The sequence below is a fragment of the Stylophora pistillata genome, chromosome 3 (genome assembly GCF_964205215.1).
Source record: "Stylophora pistillata chromosome 3, jaStyPist1.2, whole genome shotgun sequence".
Lineage (NCBI taxonomy): Eukaryota > Metazoa > Cnidaria > Anthozoa > Scleractinia > Pocilloporidae > Stylophora > Stylophora pistillata.
Window position 1 is genome coordinate 33,345,448 of NC_142521.1, and position 23,537 is coordinate 33,368,984.

Consider the following 23,537-nt stretch of genomic DNA (forward strand, 5'->3'; position numbering starts at 1 on the left):
CTGAAGAAAGAATGACAAAAACCACGCGCGAACTGTCTTAACGAATCAAATGCTGAAATAACAATTATTAGCGCTCCAATCGTACTTTCAAAGGTTTTCTGCTTTTCATAAAGGATCCTCGTTTTCGTAGTAAAAAAACCAAGACGGCTTATTCTGTCCTAGAATAATATGTGTGGTAAGTTTACCCGAGGAAACCCTCGAGAATATCAACACCAAATTAGCTCGCATAGTGAAACAGAACAGACAAGACTGGCCAGTAGTACTGGCAGTATAATAATGGGAAGAAACTCGTGAAATGTAATGTATTATATTCCTAAGCGTTGTTGCTGTTTAATGTGTGATTAACTTGTAATTAATTTCTACGGTTTTCTGTTTACAAGGTCTCTTCAACACTGGGTCTTAGGTCTTAGGTCTTCGTTTTCGTAACACCCGGATGTTGGTCGGATGGCACTGGGAAGGATGTTACAACGTTTTGGATTGAACGTTCGAATTGAATGTTTGGATTGAATGTTCGAATTGAATAATCGAATGTTTGAATTGAAGGTTGGAATTGAATGTTTAGATTGAACGTTTGAATTGAATGTTTGAATTGAAAAATCGAATGTTCGAATCGAATGTTCGAATTGAAAGTCGAATGCCCGAAATGAAAGTGTGAATTGAATAACCGCTTGTTTAAATTGCATGTCCAAATAGTGTAAGTGGATATTGCATGCCTGCTTTGAATGTTTCACTTGATTGATTGAATGTTTGGAGTGTATTTTTAAATGCTGTAAGTGTATTTTAAACGCCTGACATGAATGTTGTAGTGGAGGGTTGAATATTTCAATTGAATATTTGAATGTTGCCAGTGAATGATGATATGCGTGGAGAAAGAGCTAAGTTTGAATTTTGGCGGTGATGGAACTCCATAATATGCTGCCTTTCTATAACATCAAGGAATGGTTTAAATATTCTAGTCTTCTCGGATAGGGACGAATAAATGGAGGTCCCGTCTCCTGAGGGGTTGGGGTAGGAGACGTTAATTTCCCACGCACGAGATTACGGTGTGATGAATGTCGTCCCCTGGGGTGGGACGAATGTCCTCCCCTGGGGTGGGATGGATTGGTTGTTGTCTTGCGTTTCATACATGAGCCTCTGGCTCGGGTAATATGGGTAACCATGCCCCACGTAAAGACATTAAACTTTGATTACTATTATTGTTACTATTACACTGAAACAACAACTGATGATTCGAAAATGACTTTTATTCACAAAAATTTTCCTTTGACTCAAAACGTTTTTGCTACAGATTCTTCTTTCTATTTAGCTTTCTCTCTTGGTGTCGATAGGAGCAGAGCAAAGTAGAGCACAGCAGTGCAGAGAGGGGCAACTTGAAAATCTAACCTATTTTAATAAAAAGCGAACTTTACGAAACCTCTATGCACAATTTATTCCAGTACAAATGTAGTTCGTGTTAGTGCGCTATAATCCTACGAATAAAAACTGTCTTGGAAGGAGTTCCGAGGTAGCGGAGGTCGAACATATCAAGAGGAAACGATATAAGAGGGGCTAAGAGACCCCAGGGGTAGATTACGGAATTCCACTAAATTATGGATCTTAAAACTTCGGGCTCGTAATTACCGCCAAGTATAAACATTATGAAAAGTAACTTTTAGCGCGCTATTCAATTGAGTGTCGTCAAACCAAAACAACCAATCAGAAGAAAGGAACACCCCCTCAAGAACCAATGAGAACTCGAACTAAACAAAGCAAACCACCTAAAGCGCGGGAAAACGCGGCGACCAAGTCGTGATTGGTTTTAGTTTTGCATTTGACTGGTTGAGAGAGTGCTGCAAGTTTTTTGGACCAATCACAAAGCGAAGTAAAGCAAAACAAATGCAGTTTCAGATTATTAAAGACACTCAATTGAAGTTGACTCTATTTAACTTTTCCTAAATAACAAATCTACAAAAGGTGTAAAAATTATAAAATAAAATAAAAAGCTTATTACAATAATTTCAGGGCCTATATAAACTGCCTTTTGGAAAAAGAGCCAGCGTTCTTCCCTCTGAATGGCGAAGTAACACAGAATGCACAAGAGAGGGTTGGAGGCAAGCGAATTCTTGAACTGTAGATCTCAAAAGGAAAGCATCTTTACGTAAATTCATTTTCAACATTTTTAAAAAATCTTTTTTTCCAATTTTCTATATAAATATGGTCATTTGAGAAGGGTAAATTTTACCACATAAATTGTTGCAGCAAATATTTCAGGCAGCTTCTCAATTAGAGACCGTACATTTTCATTAACTGATCCCACACAACTAACGGAAAGTTAAAAACTGTGTATACCTCACGTTTAGAATGAACCGAAAATTTTCGTAGGTCTCTTTTTTCCTGCTTAGCTCTAAGTTACTTAGAGGAACAAAGATTATCTTAAGTGCAATGAATTGTTGTCTTTTATCATTCCTCTTATATTAAATGTTTTGGAATCGCCATACATCCATTTTAAAGACTAACTTAGTTTCCAAAGATAAGATTTGCTAATAAATCTTATTCCTGGTTGGCAGAGGTGACTGCTTTGTGAACCCCACAGATTCTTGGTTTAAATGTTGCTGCTAGCTTTTCCGCGTCACAGCCCGTGCACAGCGTTTAAAAACCATTGCAATCATTTTGAACTAACACACCAATAAAATCTTTGCGGTCGAGAGCCACCAACTCATACTACGTCGCCGGTTTTTATATGCGATCGTTACCTAGACTATGAGCAGTCCCTACTTTCAGCAAAGTCCGTCGCGCGAATAAATAAAAGCAGTGTTAAAGAAACAGAAGGACTTCATCGCGCCTGACTCCCAGAGTTCCGCACGACGCATTAACAGTCACTTATACTAACTAGTCTTCTATCAAAAATACTATTATAGGAGAGATAGGGTCAGAAGGTATATTTATAAAAATATTATCTCAGCGTGTAGCAGAATCACACGACATCTTTTATACCAATACTACTTTTCATAGAGTTTACAGTAGTCTCCATCAGGGTCACTGCAGTCCTCTTCATTGGGGTAGTCATAAAATTGCGGCAGCTGGAAAATCAGAGAGATATGTGATAATCAACACGGACTATCAATGAAGTAGACTCTGCTAAGTTTGTGTTAAGAAATACAGACAGTCCAAGCTCATACACAAAAACGAACTTGTATGAATGTGACTTTGGAGAGGGGTTGTGCTACAAAGATGCCATCTCAAAAGTGCTTGTGTGGGAACTCAAAGGTTTTATCCTAAAAATATGGAATGCAATGTTTGCACTGTTTGTTGTTTTACTTCTTTCTTTCTCTCAAGAGTGGATCAGCAAACCACGTTTCGTCGCCGAAACTGATTGTACACTGTCTGAGCTGTTGGTAAACAAAAACGGATACACCGACACGACTTTTGAAGACAATTTTTTGATAAAAATTAACCTGTTTCTGCAAATCAGCAAAGTGCTTCCCAGGAGTATAAAGAATAAAATTCAATGAACTAGCAAACAAGCAAGCCAAGCAGCGAGCAGAAATTTAAGTAGGTAAATGCATTAATAAGTGCGTAAATAAAGAAAAAAGAAAAGAAGACGCAAGAACTCTTTGAGCAAAAATGATGAACCTCTGAGACAAAGTGCAATTCTTTTGACATATTCGTACTAAGCAGGATTTTCTTATCTAGTATTTCAATTCTGCCTCCAACATGTTGTCATCAAAGGAAGCCTCTTCTCATCCCACCTAATGACTATTATTATTATCATCATCATTATTATTATTATTATTATTATTATTATTATTATTATTATTATTATATTATAAACAAATACTCACGTCGAGTTCAAGGTTCCTCAATGACATCGGAGGGCTTGGCCTTAGCGTCCATTTTCTACCATTTAACAAAAAGGGTACAGGCAAAGTTAACAATAAAGTATTGTGGGAGAATTACTTGACATGGCTGGAATACTGAGCTGCACCAATACTTGTACTGCCCTTCATAGCCTACCTTCTTTCCTTTTCCAGTCTTAATTCCAAACACGCCTCTACAACCCTCCCCTGCTCAATCTCTCCCTCTCACTTTTCTTCCGATTCACCCCTTCCCCCCTTCGCTCTTCATTGGTAATTAATTAGCAGTCAAATCTGTATATTCACCTCTTTATACTCTGTTGGCAACAACTTATCAGCCCTCTGTTTCCCCATAATTCCATTTGATCTCCCACTCCCCCTCCCAGATCCTTCTCCCTCCCTCGGGTGATTAATAATGGCTGGTTCCCAATCACCCTTACTTTCCCTCACTCCCATCCTGTTTTCCCTCACTCCCATCCTGTTTTCCCTCACTCCCATCCAGTTTTCCCTCACTCCCATCCAGTTTTCCCTCACTCCCATCCAGTTTTCCCTCACTCCCATCCTGTTTTCCCTCACTCCCATCCAGTTTTCCCTCACTCCCATCCCTTACTCCCTCTCCTTCCTTAGACCCTCAAAGTTACCAGAAATTCTTTTTCATACCTCACATAGTAAAGAGCAACTCCAGCTATCAAACATCCTACGACAACTGAAGCAATAAGCCAAGCAATTCCTTTGCTACTTGATTTCCCTTCCTGGGTAGTTAGTGTTTTGTTTTCTGAGGAACAGAAAAGAGACCAGTGAATGAGGAGTCTCTTTGAAAAAAACTTTCAACAACCAAATCATTAAAAGACACTTGTTGTGATTGTGACTGCCCAATTCTCTTACAATGGAGCCAATCTATACTTGTGTGCAGCCAATCTGTACAACATAGAATGTTACTGTACATTTGGAAAGTGGGGGGTGGGGGGTAAAAAAACCTTGAAAAATTCTAGTTCCTAGAGGGATGGAACATCATCATCAACATCAAATGCATTTACTAGGTTAACATTACTGTACATTTGGGAGGTGGGGCTCTTAAAGCTTGAAAAACGCTAATAATTTCTAGAGGGAGAGGACATCAATATCACATGCATGTGGGTCATACTTTATGCATAAGAGGATCATACCAGAGATGAATGACTTAAGACTTTTGCTCTGCAATTCAGATGCACTCCTTACCGTGCCCCCCAAGGAGAAAAAAGCAGGCTGTAGGTCTTTTTAATAGTATTTTCTACCTTCCTTTTTTCCTTGAGGGAGGGTGCGGCAACAAGTAAGTTAAGTCCTCACTCACCCTGCACTTTTTCAATAAGATGAGGCTCACTGCGTGAGCTGGACTTTCCTTCCATATTGCGGATTGTCACAAAGACATCGTAGCTGAGTGCATTTTCCAATCTCGGTAGAATTAAGTTGGTTGCCTTGGCATCAGTAGTATATTCGCAACCTGGAACTTTGCTCTGGTTAACATGGAAAGTGCATGAAATGATGTACTGACCATGAGTGCCTCGCCATGAAGAGTTATCTGCAGGCTAAGAGAAACAGTTGGGTAATGAGTAAATTAATAATGTTTTGTTATTTTCATGATGGCCCTAGATCAAATCTCTACCCCCGGGCATCGCTATGAGAAGGATACCTTCCTTCCCCACCCACTGAGTTCAAATGATGAATTATCAAACAGTAAAAGAAACAAAGAAAGAAATTAAATTAAGCCAAAAGGGCCCATTTTGACTGAGTCATGATGGTAAACTCAAAACCTTGAGTAATCACAAGAACAAAGCAAAAATCACAAGGAGCAAATCAGACCAATAAACTGTTAAAAGCCTGCCAAAATGTGAGTAGCAAAAAATAATAGGCATTGGTTTCTAGTTCTGCATAATTCTAAAGAGTCCAGAAAATGGCCTGAGTTTTCTGAACTTATCACAGTGCACAGCAAAGCATGCACCAATTAATAAAATCTTGCATTACTTTCAGACACTATATTGAAAATTTCTCAATTTCTCTCAGAAGCCTTACCCTGAAGAACAAAATCAGTCAAAATATCTTAACTATTTATTTATAAAAATATATGAAGCATAAAAACTATGAATTTGGACAGGCAAAAACATCTGAATTTACCAAAATTATTTAACCTTAGACCACAAGTTTTGTACCTGAGCAATCCCTAAATTGAGGTATTGAGGACTCAGTGACGAACAATTTTAATTGTACATTCACAGACACTTAAAATACTTTAAAAAGTACACCCACAGACACGTATGCAAACAGGAAATTTAAGTGTGAAGAATAGAACTTTAAACCTACTTCCCACACTACTGTTACATTCCTGAGGCCAGAATTATCTGGAAAATAGACTGAATGATGTCTGATCACTTTTGGTGGATTGTCTGGGTCTATAAATAAAAAGATTGATGTCATCTGTTACAGCTGTAGAGGTGTAGAAGGAATTGGGAATGGAGGGAAAAAGATGGCAAGAGTGGAGAGAGGGTGATTCAACAAAGAGGAGCAAGGGATGAAAGGCAGGAAAGTTAAAGGGAGGATAAAAAAAATGAAAGAAATGGATGGCAAAAGGAAAGGATGGAATAAGGTAACAGGGGAAAACAAGGGGAGGTCTGGAAAAAGGGTAGTAAATAGGGGTAGCATTAGCTGACTCAATGAAAATAGTTTGCACTGCAATAACTTAATGTTTTTGGAGAAAAGAGAAAATTTCCGCAACCAAGAGTGGGTAGTAGAAAAAAAAAAACTAAGAAAATAGCTAGGTTTGGACTGCAGATTAAACACAAAGACAATACTATTAAAAAGACTCACTGCCTGCTTTTGTCTTGACAATTTTTGGCCCAGTAGCTTCACTCCAGTTTGATTTTCCTCCTAATCTGACCTCAAGGTAAATACTATACTCCATAAAGTCTTTCAGTTTAGTAAGCTTTGTAAATTCTTTATTGGATACCTTATTTGTCTGAAATCAATGATAATGGCATTAATCAATCTTACTAGTGATCACAATAAAAATTAGCCCTAAAGATTGAATTAGAAATATCCAACTGAATGTGGGAACAGCATGACCTGTGCATACAATATATTAATTCAAACATAAGGTACATCCATTTTGAAGCATGAAAAAGAATTAATTACTTAGTAAATACAAATAAACAATGAGAATTTTAAATCACTGTATCCCACTGACATAAGTTGAGGCCAGGAAACCAGAATGTTTGTGACTGGATGGAGGAGGGTGAGGAAATGAATTTTCATTCCAATCTTCCACTCATTCTTCCAATTCTTATTCATTTTTCCCAACTTCTTCACCCTCCTCAATCTTTAAACCAGAGTAGCATCAAACCATGTTCTCATGAGTAATTTGTAAAAAAATGGTTACAAAATGATTACTGGGAACATACCTTATTTTCCATTTCCCCTTTAGCATGATAGAGCACCATATATTCTTGATCTGATAGTTCCCAAGAGCCTCTGGCTTTCCAACGTACCATTAATTCACCCTCTCTATCAGTGGGCTCAACACTCAAATCTTTTGGAGGCCAAGGTATGACTGAAAGGCAAACACTAACCCTTTAATTTCCAGTAGTGATAGACATGTAACTTATCCTTAAAATAAACATTTCATTTAATCAAGCAAATAGGGAATGAGAACACTCAAACTTAAAAGGTAGAAGTTGCTATCTTGAACTAACACCAAATTCTTGTGACTAACTTACCAGGAAATGTGTAACAGCAAGAGGGGAGAATTAACAATCATATCTTGATAGTTCAAGTAAGTGTTAAATGACTGAATTCATTCTATAAATACAATGGATAGTGTGATACTTTTTGCAATGCCTATATCATTCTACAAATAAATGAAAAAGCACTTAAAAAAAATACCTGAACTTTGAGTAATATATGGCAGGTAGACTGAGCTTTGTGCACTTCCAACAGCATTTGTGGCTACTACAGAAACATTATAGTCACTTTGACAGTCACCGAAGGTGTATACGAAATCTTTCAGAATACACCTGAAATTTGTTGTAGTGCTGCGAATGTTTGCAAGTGGGCATCGTTTCATGTCAATCAACTTGCAGGGAGGTTTTGAACAGTCACCATTGCCATGGCACAATTTGATGGAGTAATTAACCACTAAACCACCAGTATAGTGAGAAGCTGACCACCGTATCCAGACCTCTGTATCTGGATATGCACCATAGATTTTGTAGTTTAAATTACGCGGGAGACTTGGTGGGTCTGTAAAGCACAAACTTTAAGGTTAATTTATATGTGGGAGTCTCCAAGGAAATAAGGTTAATTTATAACCATTATAGGCATATTCTCCATACTGTTCTCTATACACCTCTTACTGTGTCGACAAGGAGAATTTGTTCAATAATCAAGAGCTTTTTAAGTGAGCGATCACTCCTATAATTATTCTCATAACCTTGGTGCTTGATTCAGAGTGACACTGCAGGGTGAAAAAGAGTTATTATTACCTAGCTGGCAGCACCTGGGGGCAGTAAGAAGCAAATCCTGAGTTCTTATTGGCCACCCAAACGGGCAAGATCAGGGCCCATCTTGCCCGCTTTGATTCCACATAAGGAAAAAAGTGCGTGAAGCCAACTAAAAAAGGTTGGAAACTTTTGGACAATACTGTATATGTCCGAGTGACAAACTTGCAAAGAGTGGCAGAGGACAGTCAAAACAATTGAAAACGTAATTCATTGAATGACCCTCACAAGTTCATTTCGCTACAAACATTTGTGGCCTTCTTAATCCCAACTCTAGAAATAAACTAGTCAATTTCTCAATTCTTATCGAATTCTTATACTTTATTGATTAAGCTTGTTTGGTCAAGATGTGGCTGGATGTTAGTCTTGTTCTTTCCTTGCATTTTTGTGGACCTCAACTTCTTCTTGGTCCAAGAAGACAGACAAAAAAAAGGAACTTGCCAAAACCCAGCATCTTGACCTCACACCTGGTCGATAACATATCTATAATATATATCAAAGACACATGCTCTATAATACAAAGCTATACAGCTTTTGTACACTTTAACCGGAGCCTACCAAATTTTAAGCCATGCAGCTTATTTAGATTACTAAAAGGTACAGTCGAACCTCGATTATCTGCATTTCTCAATTATCCAGACTTTTTCTCTGGTCCCTATTTTTCACGAATATTTATCAGTCATGATCAAGACCCGTAGCCATATTCTTTTTTATTAAAACTACAGCATTGAAAGGTGAAGTAAACAAGGCAGTGTTCTTCTTTAAGACAAACTGAACTGTACTTCAACACCTTAGGCCAATCTAAACACATTTTTCATTAATTTTAATTGTTAATACACACATGTAGAGGTATTCAATGACATGTAGGACTGTGACCATAGGTCTTGTTTCAGGATTAAATGTTGCTTTCTTAATTTAATCAGTTTTCGTCCCTCATTAATATTCATATTCTTGATTATCCAGACCCTAGATTATCTGGACTATTTTGTCTAGTCCCAATGAGTCTGAGATTTGACTGTATTTATGTGCTGGTGGAACACATGTACATTGACTGTCTTAATATTTCAAATGAAGGTTAATAAATTTGAAACAGCAAACAAACCAACAAACAAGGGAATAGAGGCTGAAAGTTTCTAATAAAAGAAACTCGGCTGGGGTGCTGCGTTGGTGGGGGTAACAAGGTAATTTGGTTATATCAACTGAGTTGAAATTGTAAATTGGCCACGTGATGTTTCGAGCGTTAGCCCGAAATGAAGGGCTTAATAAATGCTCCAAACGTCAGCTTTTTTATTGGTTACAGTGGTCAATTTACAATTTCAACTTAGTTGATATAAACAAACCAACCAACAAACCAACCAACAAACCAACAAATTCACAAGACGCTGTGTAGTGAACACCAAGCACTCATGAAGTGGAACTTCATTTTTTTTAAGTCAAAACTTGACTTTATTTTAGGTTGTTGAAATGTCAGCCACTGTTGTAACTGATATTAATCTTTTTCAGGACCACTCTCACTTAAACAATCAGAATACATGATCAACTATTACCTCTAGGTTTAAATCATTTACTGTACGCTCATTCTCCATATTGATCGCCATACATTTCCTAAGACACTGACAAGGAGGATTTGTCTAACAATCAAGAACTTCTTTAGTTGGTGATTATTTCCTGTATTCTAATGACCTTAATGTGTGATTCAGGGGGGATATTGTAAGGAGAAATTAGATGCTAATCACTTATAGGGTTTAAAGGGATAAACATTCTTCCTTTATTTGTTAGTTAGATTTGGCTTTCAAGGTCTTTCTTTTTGAGATTTGTAGGAGTTCTGACATTTCACCGGTATCTTACTATCTATAAAGTACAGTATGTTCATTTGAGACCTTGTCAGTTGATCGCCTTAGACTTAAAGAAGAATACCACCCTGAAACAAGACATTATGGTCTACATCTTCACATTCCTACATGAATACCTATACATGTGTGTATTAACAATCAAAATTAATGAAAAATGTTTTTAGGTTGGTTTAAGGTGTTGAAGTAAGTCAGTTTGTCTTAAAGAAGAACACCACCTTGCACTTACAAGACCCCATTTACTTCATATCAAATAACTTATTAAATTATGTACATAAAAGTGAAAGTAAACCAAATTGTTACCTGCCACAGTAACTGAGATATTCACTCCCTGGGATTTGTTACCAGATATTAGACCACACCAGTAAAATCCATTATCAAGTGTACTTGTATTCAATACTTGCAACTGAACTGTTGACTTATCAATTTGTTTTATCCTGTCAAACAACCACTTGTCATTGTGCTTCCAGGAGACATTCAGAACTTGTCCAAATCCAGATCTGACAGTACAGTTTAACTGAAACACAGAGCCCCTTAAGGCAAAGTATGAATTGTTGACGCTCCTTGGATAAATTGTTATATGCGATGCTGAAATACAAAGCAGTATATTAAATTTTTTTTTCGCTAAATTTATAATTATAAGTTTCTTTGAGATTACACTTGCCATTAAAGCCAAGAAAGTATATATGCGTATGATGTGCGATCCTCGCAGTAGAGAAAGTATATATGCACTAATCTGACCAAGCATGAGGTCAAGATGAGACAGATATTGGCCAAGCTAGTTCATTATATTCCGAGACCAAGACGAAGTTGGGGTCCACAAAAAAGCAAAAACGAAAGGTTACTATTCAGCCACCATGAGCATACAAACTTGGTCAATAAAGGATTTATTGACATTCAAGTTGTTCAAAAGCAAGATACGCCAACTCAATCTAAGTGAGGTCTTGGACGATGGCTGCACACGCTGTAGCCTCTGCTCCACTTGAATTTTACATTTTTTTAATTACAAATCCCCTAATTAGTTAACTATAGATTTTCTCTTAGTTTTAATATGCATACTACTGTAAATAGCTCCTAGTCTTTTTTCTTTTTTAGTGTCCCCAAATTAGTAAGGGATTATTCCCCAGCTGGAAGGTTCTTGACACTTTGAATAAAGTTTTGCAACTATTACTACTACTTTATTATATAGCTAAAAGATTTTGCTTTGACAGGAATCCTGTGTCCTTGCTTCATCTTGCCTGTACATTCCCAGCTATATAATGAAAGTAGCTATCACTTAGTTCAGGAAAATTTAAATTTACATTTAAACTAACTGCATGACATGCTAATATTTCCTTTGTCATTGGCAAAACTAGTTTTATCTAACCTTGTCAGTTCATCCCCAACTAACAATCAAAGACAAGTCTAAGGCAATTAACTGACAAGGTCTCAAATGACATACTTTAACTAATGTAAATTGCATGGGCATTATAATAATGTGTGAAAAATAGATGCAAATTAGGATTTTCCTGAGTATAAGGTAAATGATAAATAAATAATAAGCAGACAAAAGCACTACATAGAAAGTAACAGCATTTTTCTACAAAAAGTTTTAGTAACAGAGAACACATTCCATCTCTTTAACATTTCTGAACATCATCAAGCTAATAGTTTTCAAGAATGGAGAGATTTTGAAAGTGTAAATTGCTTTAATAAAGAGGATACCCAACCTAGATTGCTCTTGAAAAAGTGTGCTACACTCTCTTATGTGCCAGAAATCAGGTTGTAAACAAGCTGGACGTTCATACGCCGCTAGGCTGAGGCTTTTATTGATATTGCTATCGACACTCATACACAGCGTAAATCACTATTGGATGAGAACCTGTGAAAAACCTGTGAACAACGTGTGAAATATTATCTGACACTGAAACACCCTGTGAAAAAACCTGTGAATTTTGCAAGGGCTAAATTTTGGTGAAAAATCACAAAATTTAGAACCTATGAAAAAAACCTGTGAATTTTAAGAACTGTGAAAAAACATGTGAAAAAACATGTGAGCAAAATTTGAAGAAATTTTGCTTTTAAAACCTGTGAATAAACCTGTGAAATAACCTCTGAAGAAATTTCACTGAAAATATGCTTCAAAAACCTGTGAAAAAACATGTGAGTTGCCAAATTATAGATTTGGCTTTTCAGACCAACCTAAGAAATTGCAGGATTTGGTTAAATCTTGCAATTCTTTGATTAACCAGACCAGTCGTCTCATTTGTGCAGATATTGCCAAATGATATGCATTGAAATCCGCAGGCCCAATTGGCAGGGCCAATCTTGAAAATATTTTTTTGCTTTGATACGTTGTTTTTTGACAAATTGAAATTGGTTTTCATGTGTCTGTCTTGTTATCGTTCATGAATTTCATCATATATAACATTGTCAAAGAAGCTGGGGATCCACTTGCCTTGTGGATCTGCAGACTATTTTGACAATAATGTCAATAACAGAACACATTGAAAACTGACAATTTTGTTTTTTATGACAACAAATTGTCAAATTGTCTGTTCTTGCTCGTCACATAAGTTATAAGTTCACTTGTCAGCTGTCTGCTTACGGACAATCAAAATTAGGCAATGAGCGTGCAATAATTTCTGTGGTTATCATTAAATCTTACTTTGCTCATAATGGGCTTTAATAGGGTATACACGGTAAAATTAAATGAAAATCCAAAGAATTTTTAAATCCTGTTAAACACAAGTTTTCCCATGATTTTTTCCCTATGATTATGATAAAAATATCAAAATAAGACAAAAAATGTTGACTCTTATAGATATGGTGGTTCTGAAAAGAGCCGGGTGGCTCTGAAAAGAACCATTTTATTTATTAGACATCACGCTCGCTCATCATCATAAATCCATTTTTTATCCGGGTTTATCTCCCCGCCCCATAAATGGGGGTGGCCAAATTTACCCCATTTTAGCAGCAATCTTTTGAACTCCCCTTCTCCATTCCACCCGATTCAGGGTGTCCTTTTTCTCTAAACTAATGCTCTTGCTCTTCTTCTCCACTTGCATCTTCCATGTCTTCCTTGGTTGTCTCAACAGGGTCCAAAATTAACTTTTTTAGGCAGGCGCCAACTGGCTACTGGAATTTTTTCTTTCAGTCACCATATATATGGAAAAATGTGGTTGCCAAAAAGTGACAATAAAATTTTTCCTTTGCAGCGAAACACATGCAGTCTGCCAAACCATATATCAAAATGCAGGCTTCTTGTAATTGGTTCCATCGTAAAGAAAGCAACAGTGACAAAGGGAAGCATGCATTACAACCCTGCAGAAATACAACATTTAAAAAAACTAAAATAATTATTACCTCTACACTGTTCAAACAATGAGCAGAAATACAAGAAAATTAAAATGCAACCGGGTTCATAAGGAATTATAACTGGAGAGCTTTAACCATTTTGCTGATAAATTTTAATGGACGTATATTCACCTGGAATTATGCCAACAAGTAACAGCCTCCCAAACAGGTACCTAATCTGTCGGGGCAAATTTAGCATAGCCAGAGTAATGGGCCACATGGAGTAGGAAGTTTTATTCTTGTTGAATGGGTTCATGCCATCTGTTGATGACTGCAAAAAGATTGTTCTTTCCCTGGCACTACTTCTGAAGGTGTTCCATACAGGAGATTGTTGAATATCATCCATGATATCAGGCTGGGTTTGATCTTTCTCATTTGCAGTAAATGACTGGAACACTTGTGCTAGTGATGCTGTCCCATAGAGGCGAGCCAAACGTGGCCCAAGTGGCAAATAAACAAAATGCTTCTTCGCTATATTTCTACTAATTAAAAAACGATCTGAGCCACACTTGGGGCATTTCACCAGAGTGCTATACTTGTAATTGTCAGTGTCCCTAAACAAAACACAATCATGAGCAAAGGCTTTTTACAAGAAAGGGTTTAATAACTGAGTATGCCTCACCGTAGTTACTCGGTAACAGCTAGGTTACCCAGTGGTAGGAGACACTTCTGCACACAAAATTGATAAGAGAGGCTCTCTTTACTAATACCAGGATTTGAAGAAAACCACAAAAACTGAGAAGCAACAGCTTGTATAAGTGTAATCGAACTTCTAGGATACAGTGGGGTTTAAGCAGATGTATGTTCATACACAGATGGATCAAAGTTTGTCACTTTTCAAAGTTTTGCAAACATTACTAAACTCATCTGTACCCTCCAAACTACAATCACTTTCTAAAGCATCATCACTTTCTACATCGTAGTCACTGTCATCATTAACACCAAGCTAAAATGAAAGATCAAAGTGTGCTCTATGTTAACATTAAAACACAACTATAATATTTTAATGTTAGTTAAGACTGCATTACTTGTATTAGCAATTAGAAAATTAGTGTTAATTAAACCTTTTCTCGCCGGCGAAAAAATGACAAATAATGACAATCTTTTTCCTTTTATTTTTTTCTCGACAGATATTTACAGTAATTAGTTGTGTTGTATCTCATTTAAAGGAGGACAAAATAAGCTTTCTGGAAAAAATACTTTCTTTACTAAGATGCATGTTTAGAGGTTATTACGACGTTTCGTGCTTTTGCTAAATCTTTCCTCATGCAGAACTTAATTAACACAATCTAAATCCTTTTCAATCTCCGATAACAATAAATAATTGCATATAACTCATTGAAATGTGGGCATCGATCTTTTTGCTAACAGAAGGAACGATCCTAAATTGAAAAGTCTCTCTTACTAGCAGTTACTGCAAGTCTTCTTCGACAGATTCTTGCTTGAGCTCGAGCTCCTCATGATCACTTTTTGGATCCGGCACTGCAGGCTCTCCTTGTGTTTCGTCAGATTCCTCAGGATCTGACAGCGTATCTCCTTCAACTCGTTCTTCTCCTGTTTCTTCAGGAAAATTACAACAAATTTTCATGTGCGAATTTCGCACCTTTCTGCCGGAGACCAGCTTTCCTTTGCAAAGACGACAAGGGCACGAAACAGCCGCCATCTTGTTTTGTTCGCTTGAATATGATGTCATCATACTTCTTCACTGCCATTGGCTCGCATCTATTGCACCATTTTAGGCGGGAAAATGGTGGCGCCAAAATTCAGCTCGCGCTTTCTTCTTATTCACGCCGATTTAGTCGTGCAAGAGGTAGCTAGTGCACTGTACTATGGAGTCCATAAATTTTTCGGCTTTGTTTAGAAGAAAAACCGGCACCATCAGTAAAGAGCTATACTGCCGAAGAGTTGTTGGCGCCCACTGGGAAAGTCCTCACGGCTGCTCAAAAATATTTTAAGGTCAGAATTTTGTAAAGTAAGAAAGTTTCACACGAACAACCCAAGGGAACAGACAGATTGGCATTTTACCCGCCATATTTAATTTGTTTGCGTGATTGAAAAGTAAACCTACCACTAATTTGTTTTTTGTTCTTTTTGGTTTTTGTTTTGTTTTGTTTTGTTTTTTTTGGAGGTGGGGGGGGGGGGGGGGGCTATTTTGCCCTTCAATTTATATTCTTACTGTGATTGAGGCAGGTTCCAAATTTTTTTTTACTAGGAATTTTGACGTACAACCTAAAGGAAAAAATTTAATGCAAACTAAAATTAAAGAAGAATTGATTTACAATAATACAGTACATCACTAAAATACTACAATAAAATAATTAAAATAAACCTGTAGTAACAATCTGTTGTGCAATGTTCCCTGGGACATATTTTAATTTGATCATTCAAATTTAAATTTGACAATCGGGACAATATAACCACAAAAGGCACTTGCTAGTGTGACACTACCAATAACATTTGCTATATAAAGCTAACAGCATGTTTATCTCAAATGCATATATGTTAGTTTATGCTGAAGGAGGCCTCCTCATCACCACCCATACTTTCACAAACTCCTTCTGCCCTCTCTTCACCACCCATGCATTCACTCACTCCTTCTGCCCCATCGTCATCACCCATACTTTCACACACTCCTTCTGCCCCATTGTCATCATCATCACCCATACGTTCACACACTCCTGCCCCATCATCACCACCCATACTAGTGGGCACGAGTTCTGCACGTACACAAAACAGTACTAATCCAGCTATCACACCATGCATTGGGCACAGAGGGTATGTGAATGTGCCTGTGGAATCCTTTACACCTGCAGACATCTTTAAACCTGTAACAGTCACGAGCAAGCGGATTCGCGAAGCAAAAAAAACTGTTGATTTATAAGTTTAAAATGCCACATAATGCAATTAACTCCTAAGATTCAAAGATATAGAATTTGGAACTGCCGAGAAGCTGCAGAAAAAAAAAAATTAAATTATGTGTGTTAATGCATTTTTACTTTCATGTTGGTGTAAAACTAAATCCATTTGTAACCCAGGCCAATTACCAAATGTAGCTGTTAGGCAAAATATTGACATATTTAGATTTAAATTTAGATTTTGACTTAAGTTTGAAAAAAGTAATTTAATTTTTGGAATGTTTCCTTCTAATATATATAATGGCTTTATCATTATGTCACCAGGTAGCTTATAAAAGAACTATTTGTTATAAGTGGTGTGTTTTGAGCTATAGAGGGAGTACATACAGAGGTAGCTTTTAGAGCAATTGCAAATGTAACTGACAGTATTTTCTGTAAACTAAACCAATTTCATTTACATCCATCATGATGTTTGGCAAAATGTGTCCAACTTGGTCTTTTTTGATGTCATTACTATTAAATTTTAACATTAAATGATGCTTGATGTTTTGGTCAAATTATTGTAAATTAACATGTCATGAAGATTTACTTCAAAGGATTCAATATATTATGACAATATTGTGCATGTGGTGGCACTGCAGTGGCTTGAGTGCACTCTCTCGATGAGAGCAAGCTAGTGAAGTAGTCCAAAGACAAGCAAGGCTTTGTATCAGGGCTTTTATCTGGAGTATATCTGGTAGTACTCCAGGTTACTTCATTATGTTTACCGTGAGATGTCATAGTCTTGCCAGTTTTTGACAGAAAGGTTGTTTACCGAAAAGTAAACCAGAACACCAACATCATGAGACCCATGCATGTCTCAATTGTTAAGAGAAGGAATGTTACTTATCAATGACAGGTCATTGCTTGTCAAACTTTGCCAATGAATTAACAAACACAATGTAATCAGTTAAAGGATTGTGAAAAGTGCCATATATATGTTCACACTGGTTTTGAAATTTTAGAGCCTGTAAATAAGCTCCTGAACAAGATTCTTCTTCACAGGTTTTATTTCACAGGTTATTTCACAGGTTGTGACCATGTGAAAAGTGCCTTGTTCACAGGTTTTGAGATATTAGACCCTGTGAAAAAACATGTGAAAAAGCTCCAGAACAATATTCTTTTTCACAGGTTTTTTCACAGGTTCTTTCACAGGTTTTATTTCACAGTTTTTTTCACATATTTTTTCACAGGTTTTTGACCCTGTGAAAAGTGCCCTGTTCACAGGTTTTTGACCCTGTGAAAAGTGCCCTGTTCACAGGTTTTCAAAATTTCACACCCTGTGAAAAACCTTTGAAAAAACACGTGAAAAATGGTATTTCACAGGTTTTTTCACAGAAAAATTCAAAGGTTTTTCATAGGTTTTTCACAGGTTCTCATCCAATAGTGAATCCTGCATGGAAGATATTGTTTCTGGCTCTCTAAAAGATTACGTTTGAACCAAATTACGTTTCTGAATTGAACCGAATTGCAGCTCAAAAGGAAAGGAATTGACTGGCCTAAACAAAAAAGAAAACAACCACAACAACACCGAAAAAAAAAAAAAACGAAATAGATACTGTAGGATCATGAGAACAGGCGAACGTAAATGTAGAATGGGAAGTTATTGTAATTTCACCCCTCCCCTCACAACAACTTCAGTTTATCAGCCGTGTACATTCTGTGATTCTGATCGTGATAACAATTCAGTAATGTTTACAGAAATAACCGTTAAAAAGTAAACTTGAAAGACGTCCTTCTAAAATTCGAATAGAATCTAACTAGGTCACCTTACCGATAAATGTCAACTAGGTCATTTAATAACCTTCAAACGAGTCGACGCAACGTCCATTGAACGTGAATTAAATAATAGTCGGTTATATTGGCACGCAACGAAACCCCAAAGGGGTAGATTTATAAAAAAACAACAACTTTATAACTTACCTCGAGAGTGATTTCCTAACGAGAAAACGTGGACAGAGGACAGCAACGACAATAATATAACGCAAAAGGGAAGTAGACTGTGCGCCTTCATTGTCTAAGGTTGACTTCGTGCCAATATTGCAAATGCAAGATACCTTTGCATGATTCCCAACAAAAATCTCGTCTTCAACACAAAATGTAACAAGGATTACTTCAATAAAATCTTCCTTGGTTTTCCGAATTCAATCTCCCTTCATCAAATATCACGGAGCGTCCTCAGTCGATTGCCAATTTCAGTTTCGAACGACTTAGTCGAATCTATTTCCGCCCTCGTGTCTGTCTCGCTATCAAGTATGATTACATGAACTGTCCTTAAACCTTCCTGTTAAAGCCAAGGGCTGAGGCACCGCGCACCACAGCAGTACAATGAAGGAAATTTGAACAAATTGAGGGCATTTACACTAAAAAAAAGTAAACGACCAGCTTTAGTTCTGAGCAAGTACAAGAAGCTTTCAATGGTGATTTTATCGCTAAAAAAATTGGCAAGATATTCAGAAATCAGCTTTAATTGGGAGAATAAGTGTTAACTTTTTAAGACAATACATTTGTTCCTTTCCTTTAATATAAATCTTTGCTATGAATAGTTGAAATTCAGCGTTTTAAATGACACATTAAAAGATATTAAGTGACAGTCTCCTCGAGAAAAGAGTCTCTTTACCTTTTCATTGAGATTTCGATTGCAGGCTATTTTCTTCGCAAACCAATGACGTGTCACTTTTAAGTACTTGTGTACATGGTTACGGAGTGAAACACCGAGGGCCACTTATAAACACAGGGTCTAACCCAAACCACGATCTTACGTTATCAGTGGGCCATAGGATTTGTCTAAAAAGGGGATTGATTTAATTAAAGAAATGTCCTGCCATTGTTATCTTTTGGCCCCATTGACTGACTGTTTATGAAAATAAATGTGCAGACAAAACGTTCAGCTAAGTCACGGTAGTCAAGGTATCACGAAGTCAAGGTACCACGAAAAAATAACTGTATAAGGCTTCGACCGATATGCGTTGAGAAATAGTGATTTCTCCGAAAACACCTAGCTCCTTCTGGACGTTCAATATCCAGATATTGTGAACTACTTACAAAAACCCAAATGAAGTTATTGTGTTCGCCAGAGTTAGTCACGGTAGTGTATTTTTTTTCTGATGATCTCGGAGAAGCAAACAGAGCAAAATAAAGGACTCGTTTTTTATCGACCTCGGCAAACAACTCTTGTCTTACTAGGTAATTTGGTTACTACAACTAAGTTGAAATTGTAAAGTGGCCACCGTTAAGTGTTAAAAAGCTGACGTTTCGAGCGTTAATTAGCTCTTTGTCAGAGCGATCTAGTCGATCTTGACACGACAGCTGCAAATTTAGAAGACATATCACTCATAGTACTCACATTAGCGAGTGATATGAAGGGTGGTCTCATGTTGGGGCAGAGCTTTTTGCTGTGGAAGCTGGTTTTAGAATTAGAGATTCTACCACATGCACACAGGAAAAGAACAAATGGCTTTCTCTCTCTAGTCATATGAAAGAAATCCCCATTACCTATAAGTGAGATGGATTTTACCTCTGCCTGAAGGAAGCATGAATTGATGGTGGAGAAACACTGGTTAGTCCTATGGCTACTAGATCTAAACCTGGGATCTGAACAACCAGGACACCTGCCCCAACCCCAGAAGAGCAGAAAACTATTTTTAGAAGTATTTCTGGCTGTACAGTAAATCCAGCAGTCTTGTCCCTTGTTGCACCTTTAAATGAGCAGTATACTTGTAAAGAAATTGGTAATGTACCCAAGCCCTCGCCCAGTAGCTTTTGTTTTTTTAGAGAAGAGTGTTTGCAGTTAGATTACCGTTACATATAGAGTTGTTGCAGCAGTGTCAACAAATATTGCTTGAGATTACACCTGATGAGTGTGGAACAATAGAAGCTTCAACTAGGAAGCAGTCACAATATGAAGTTTGGTACCAAATGGCAGGCAGGTAGGTCGTATTACTGCTTCCAATCTAAAAACTGCTTGCAAAACAAATACAGCTAAGCCTGCTAAGAGTCTTGTTAAGTCCATATGCTACCCTGAGGCCCACAAGTTTTCAACTGCGGCCACGAGGTGGGGTTGTGAAAACAAGGGTAGGGCTCACAAAGCTTACCAGTCTGACAATTTCTGACCATGAGTCTTTAACAATTTCTTACCATGAGTTTTAGACAATTTCTGACAGTGGTCTCAATATTAATCCAAGGTGACCATACTTGGAAGCTTCTCCTGATGGGATTATTAACTGCAAATGCTGTGGGATGGGTGTCTGTGAATAAAATGTCCATATGCACACAAGGATTCCACAATCGCTGAGGCTGCTGGCCAAACCAACTTTTGTTTAAAGAAAGATGAGTTTGGTAAAGTTCATCTTGACAAAAGTCATGTCTACTACCAAGTTCAGGCCCAGATCTTTATCTATGAGGTTGAATAGTGTGATTTTGTGGTGTGAACAACAATAGATCGCTTTGTGCAGAAATTCTTCCTGACCAAGAGTTTTGGGAAAATGCATGCTCTGTTTCCTCTGATTTCTTAAGCAAGTGCATTTTGCTTGAAATTGTAGGGAAGTAATATACATGTCCAGGGTGTGAAGCTCTAGCCATTCCACCTTCTTCACCATCATCTGGTGATGAAGAAGAGGAAAGGCTGTGGGGCTATTGTCAACAAGATTTGGAGGGCAGCACATTAATTGGCTGTGACAATGATTTGTGCAAGATAAAATGGTATCATATGTCATGTTTGAAGTTGAAAGAAGAGCCTTTAGGAAACTAGATCTGTCCAACTTTTTATAGAAAAAATTAACTGAGCAATCGTGATTGAAATGTCAAGATTATTCAGTTGTACCACAACCACCAAAATATTACTTTGAGGGTGCTCCTTTCTTTGTCAAAATGCTAACTGAACTTTATGGTTGTTTGTCGTACAGGTATCTATTAACGACTAGCATCTGTGACACAAAGTAAACAATGTTGCTTGTCAATGGTGTGCCTTAAAGCTGTGTTTTTTTCAACTTGAGAATTACTGAAGTTCTTTAATGACAGATTGTGGCTAGCCTTAACTACAGCCTTTATATGAAAAATAGTACATAGGTACCTGGAATCAAACTGGTTGTAAGTTCACCTCGATCAAATGTTACAATGCATGGATCCCCTTACCAAATCTACATATATGTGACATATAGTTAAAATGCTACAGTCATTTCTACATATATGTCACATATGTCTGCATATATGCAACATATATGAAAATTGGCGAGGATGAAAACATATATGTAACATGTATGCAAGTTTGCACATATATGTAGCATTTATGTTTGCTCATATTTATAGATATCGCCTTGCATGGACTGATACAGTAAATTGAGGAGTCCCTAATTCCATTGTAGGGTTCAAATATTACATGATGCAATGCTGTTTTCATTTTTATTACACTGTATGAATAATAAACTTAAAATGGAAAAGTGCTTATATCAATCTCTATAAGCACATTATATATACTCATGCATGCAGATCTGATCGTGAACTATTAAATATTTAACATTTTGCCAATCCTACTTAAATGATAATGTCAGCTTTTATAATCGTAACAGTGGCCAATTTACCATTTCAACTTTGTTGATATATTCAAATTATTTCGTTGCTCCAACTGACGCAGCCCCAAACAGTTTCTTTTAGAAACTATCAGCCTCTACTTAAACGATAGCTTGCATGTATCCTGCTTGAACCTTTCTCTCAAATGAATGCAATCCAAGTTTTTGGTGAAGCTAGGCTGGGTTATTTATGCTGTCATCATAACAAAATTGCTTAAATTATTTGATAAAAAGTGAGATTCTTCTGAACTACAAATACCAAAGAGAAATACCTGAATTTCGGTGCCACTAATTCTTTAAATACATGTAGCTAAAAGAGGCAAACCATATAGCAAGGATAAGCTCTGATGGTGTGGGTCTCATGGCTTGTTTACAGCTCTACCTTATGGCCCATGCATGTATCAAGTCTGCAAAGTACTTTTTAAGAGCATTCAATGAGCTGACACACTTAATTGTTAAGTAATCCAGGAATACAGTGCAAATTAATCGAAGCAATTACACCTAAAAGACAATTTCCATTTAGATTGCGAGCAACCACCAAAGTAAGGATCAAAAGAACGCTCTCAGACAGTTTAAGTAGTGAACCTGGGTACACAAAGGGATCCTTAAAAATTTCTGTTTGATTGGAGATGTCGCCACCAACTGATTTCTCTTCATCATCTGAAAAGCTTTCACGATAGCTTCTTCCATCACCTTCAGAGACACCGCTCCAATTCATGTCCAAAATATCATCGCTGTTGTCTTCAGGCGAAGACATTCCTTGATGGTCCGGAGATGAAGGCAATGAGATATCTGACATAGTCTCCGACATACTCAAGTCCGCATTAATTGTCATCACGGTCATCTGATTACTCTGATTTGCGATTTCCTAGCGAAACATTCCCACTTTCCTCGGGAGTTTGCTCATCTTCATCTGAGGTAAGTTGTACCGTTTTATCCTGCTGTCGATAAAAAGTGCTTTTGGGTTTTTGAAGGGATACTTCTCTTCGATGAATGTTGTGGCCATCTCGCCTTCTACGTTCCACCATTTTACATTGCATGTAAAGCGCATGCCCTCTCATCACGAAAGACCACAATGCCTGAGGGCACGCATCACGTGGTAATATTCATGTGACTAGACAAGAGTCGACAAGAGCGGGAGTTTTTGAGTCGTAAGTGCCGAAGCATTGTTTCATCGGATAAATTTCGCTAGTGTTCTCCCATTTTGGACAACTTTTCTCATAATGAGAGAAACAAAGGCGCCTTCTCGCTTCGCTAACGGCTTTGGTAAGTCATGCAAAATTAACTGCGTTATATGGATAGTTGTCTTAGCTGCGAATAAATGCTTTCCGCTGTACCTTGGTTCCAGAGGAATTTTGTTTGAAAGCTAGGCCGATCGCGGATTCAACTTTGCCATAAAGATTCGCTACCTTCGGTATGTTTTGAGAGCGTGAAATTTCGGGTCATCCTCGGTGTAAAAACCTGATGAGGTTTTCTTTGTGTCATGAGGAATTGTTTTGCTGTACGCTTTTGTTTTTAATGTTTTGTTGTC

The 23,537-nt window shown here is 37.3% G+C and overlaps 1 protein-coding gene across 2 annotated transcripts; it reads right to left on the reverse strand.

Annotated features, from left to right (window-relative positions):
- Positions 1–1,223: 1,223 nt before the first annotated feature.
- Positions 1,224–18,689, reverse strand: LOC111331588 (uncharacterized). 2 transcript variants are annotated; one of them, XM_022936731.2, is made up of 10 exons: positions 18,363–18,689; positions 10,513–10,797; positions 7,746–8,102; positions 7,265–7,413; positions 6,675–6,822; positions 6,171–6,259; positions 5,164–5,398; positions 4,494–4,608; positions 3,822–3,876; positions 1,224–3,059 (listed from the first exon to the last, which is right to left on the reverse strand). In XM_022936731.2, the coding sequence occupies exons 1-10, from the start codon at positions 18,451–18,453 to the stop codon at positions 2,979–2,981; spliced, it is 1,605 nt and encodes a 534-aa protein (XP_022792466.1). In that variant the 5' UTR covers positions 18,454–18,689; the 3' UTR covers positions 1,224–2,978. The 2 variants fall into 2 exon arrangements, with proteins under 2 accessions (XP_022792466.1, XP_088608529.1); XM_088752403.1 differs by lacking the exon at positions 10,513–10,797.
- Positions 18,690–23,537: the final 4,848 nt, after the last annotated feature.

Excerpts from the sequence above, each read along its gene's own strand:
- LOC111331588 (XM_022936731.2), bottom strand. The coding sequence starts at position 18,453 with ATGAAGGCGCACAGTCTACTTCCCTTTTGCGTTATATTATTGTCGTTG. Across the intron at positions 8,103-10,512 it reads TATCTCAGTTACTGTGGCAG|ACCCACCAAGTCTCCCGCGT; the intron begins GTAACAATTTGG and ends TGTGCTTTACAG. Across the intron at positions 6,260-6,674 it reads TGTCAAGACAAAAGCAGGCA|ACCCAGACAATCCACCAAAA; the intron begins GTGAGTCTTTTT and ends TTTTATTTATAG.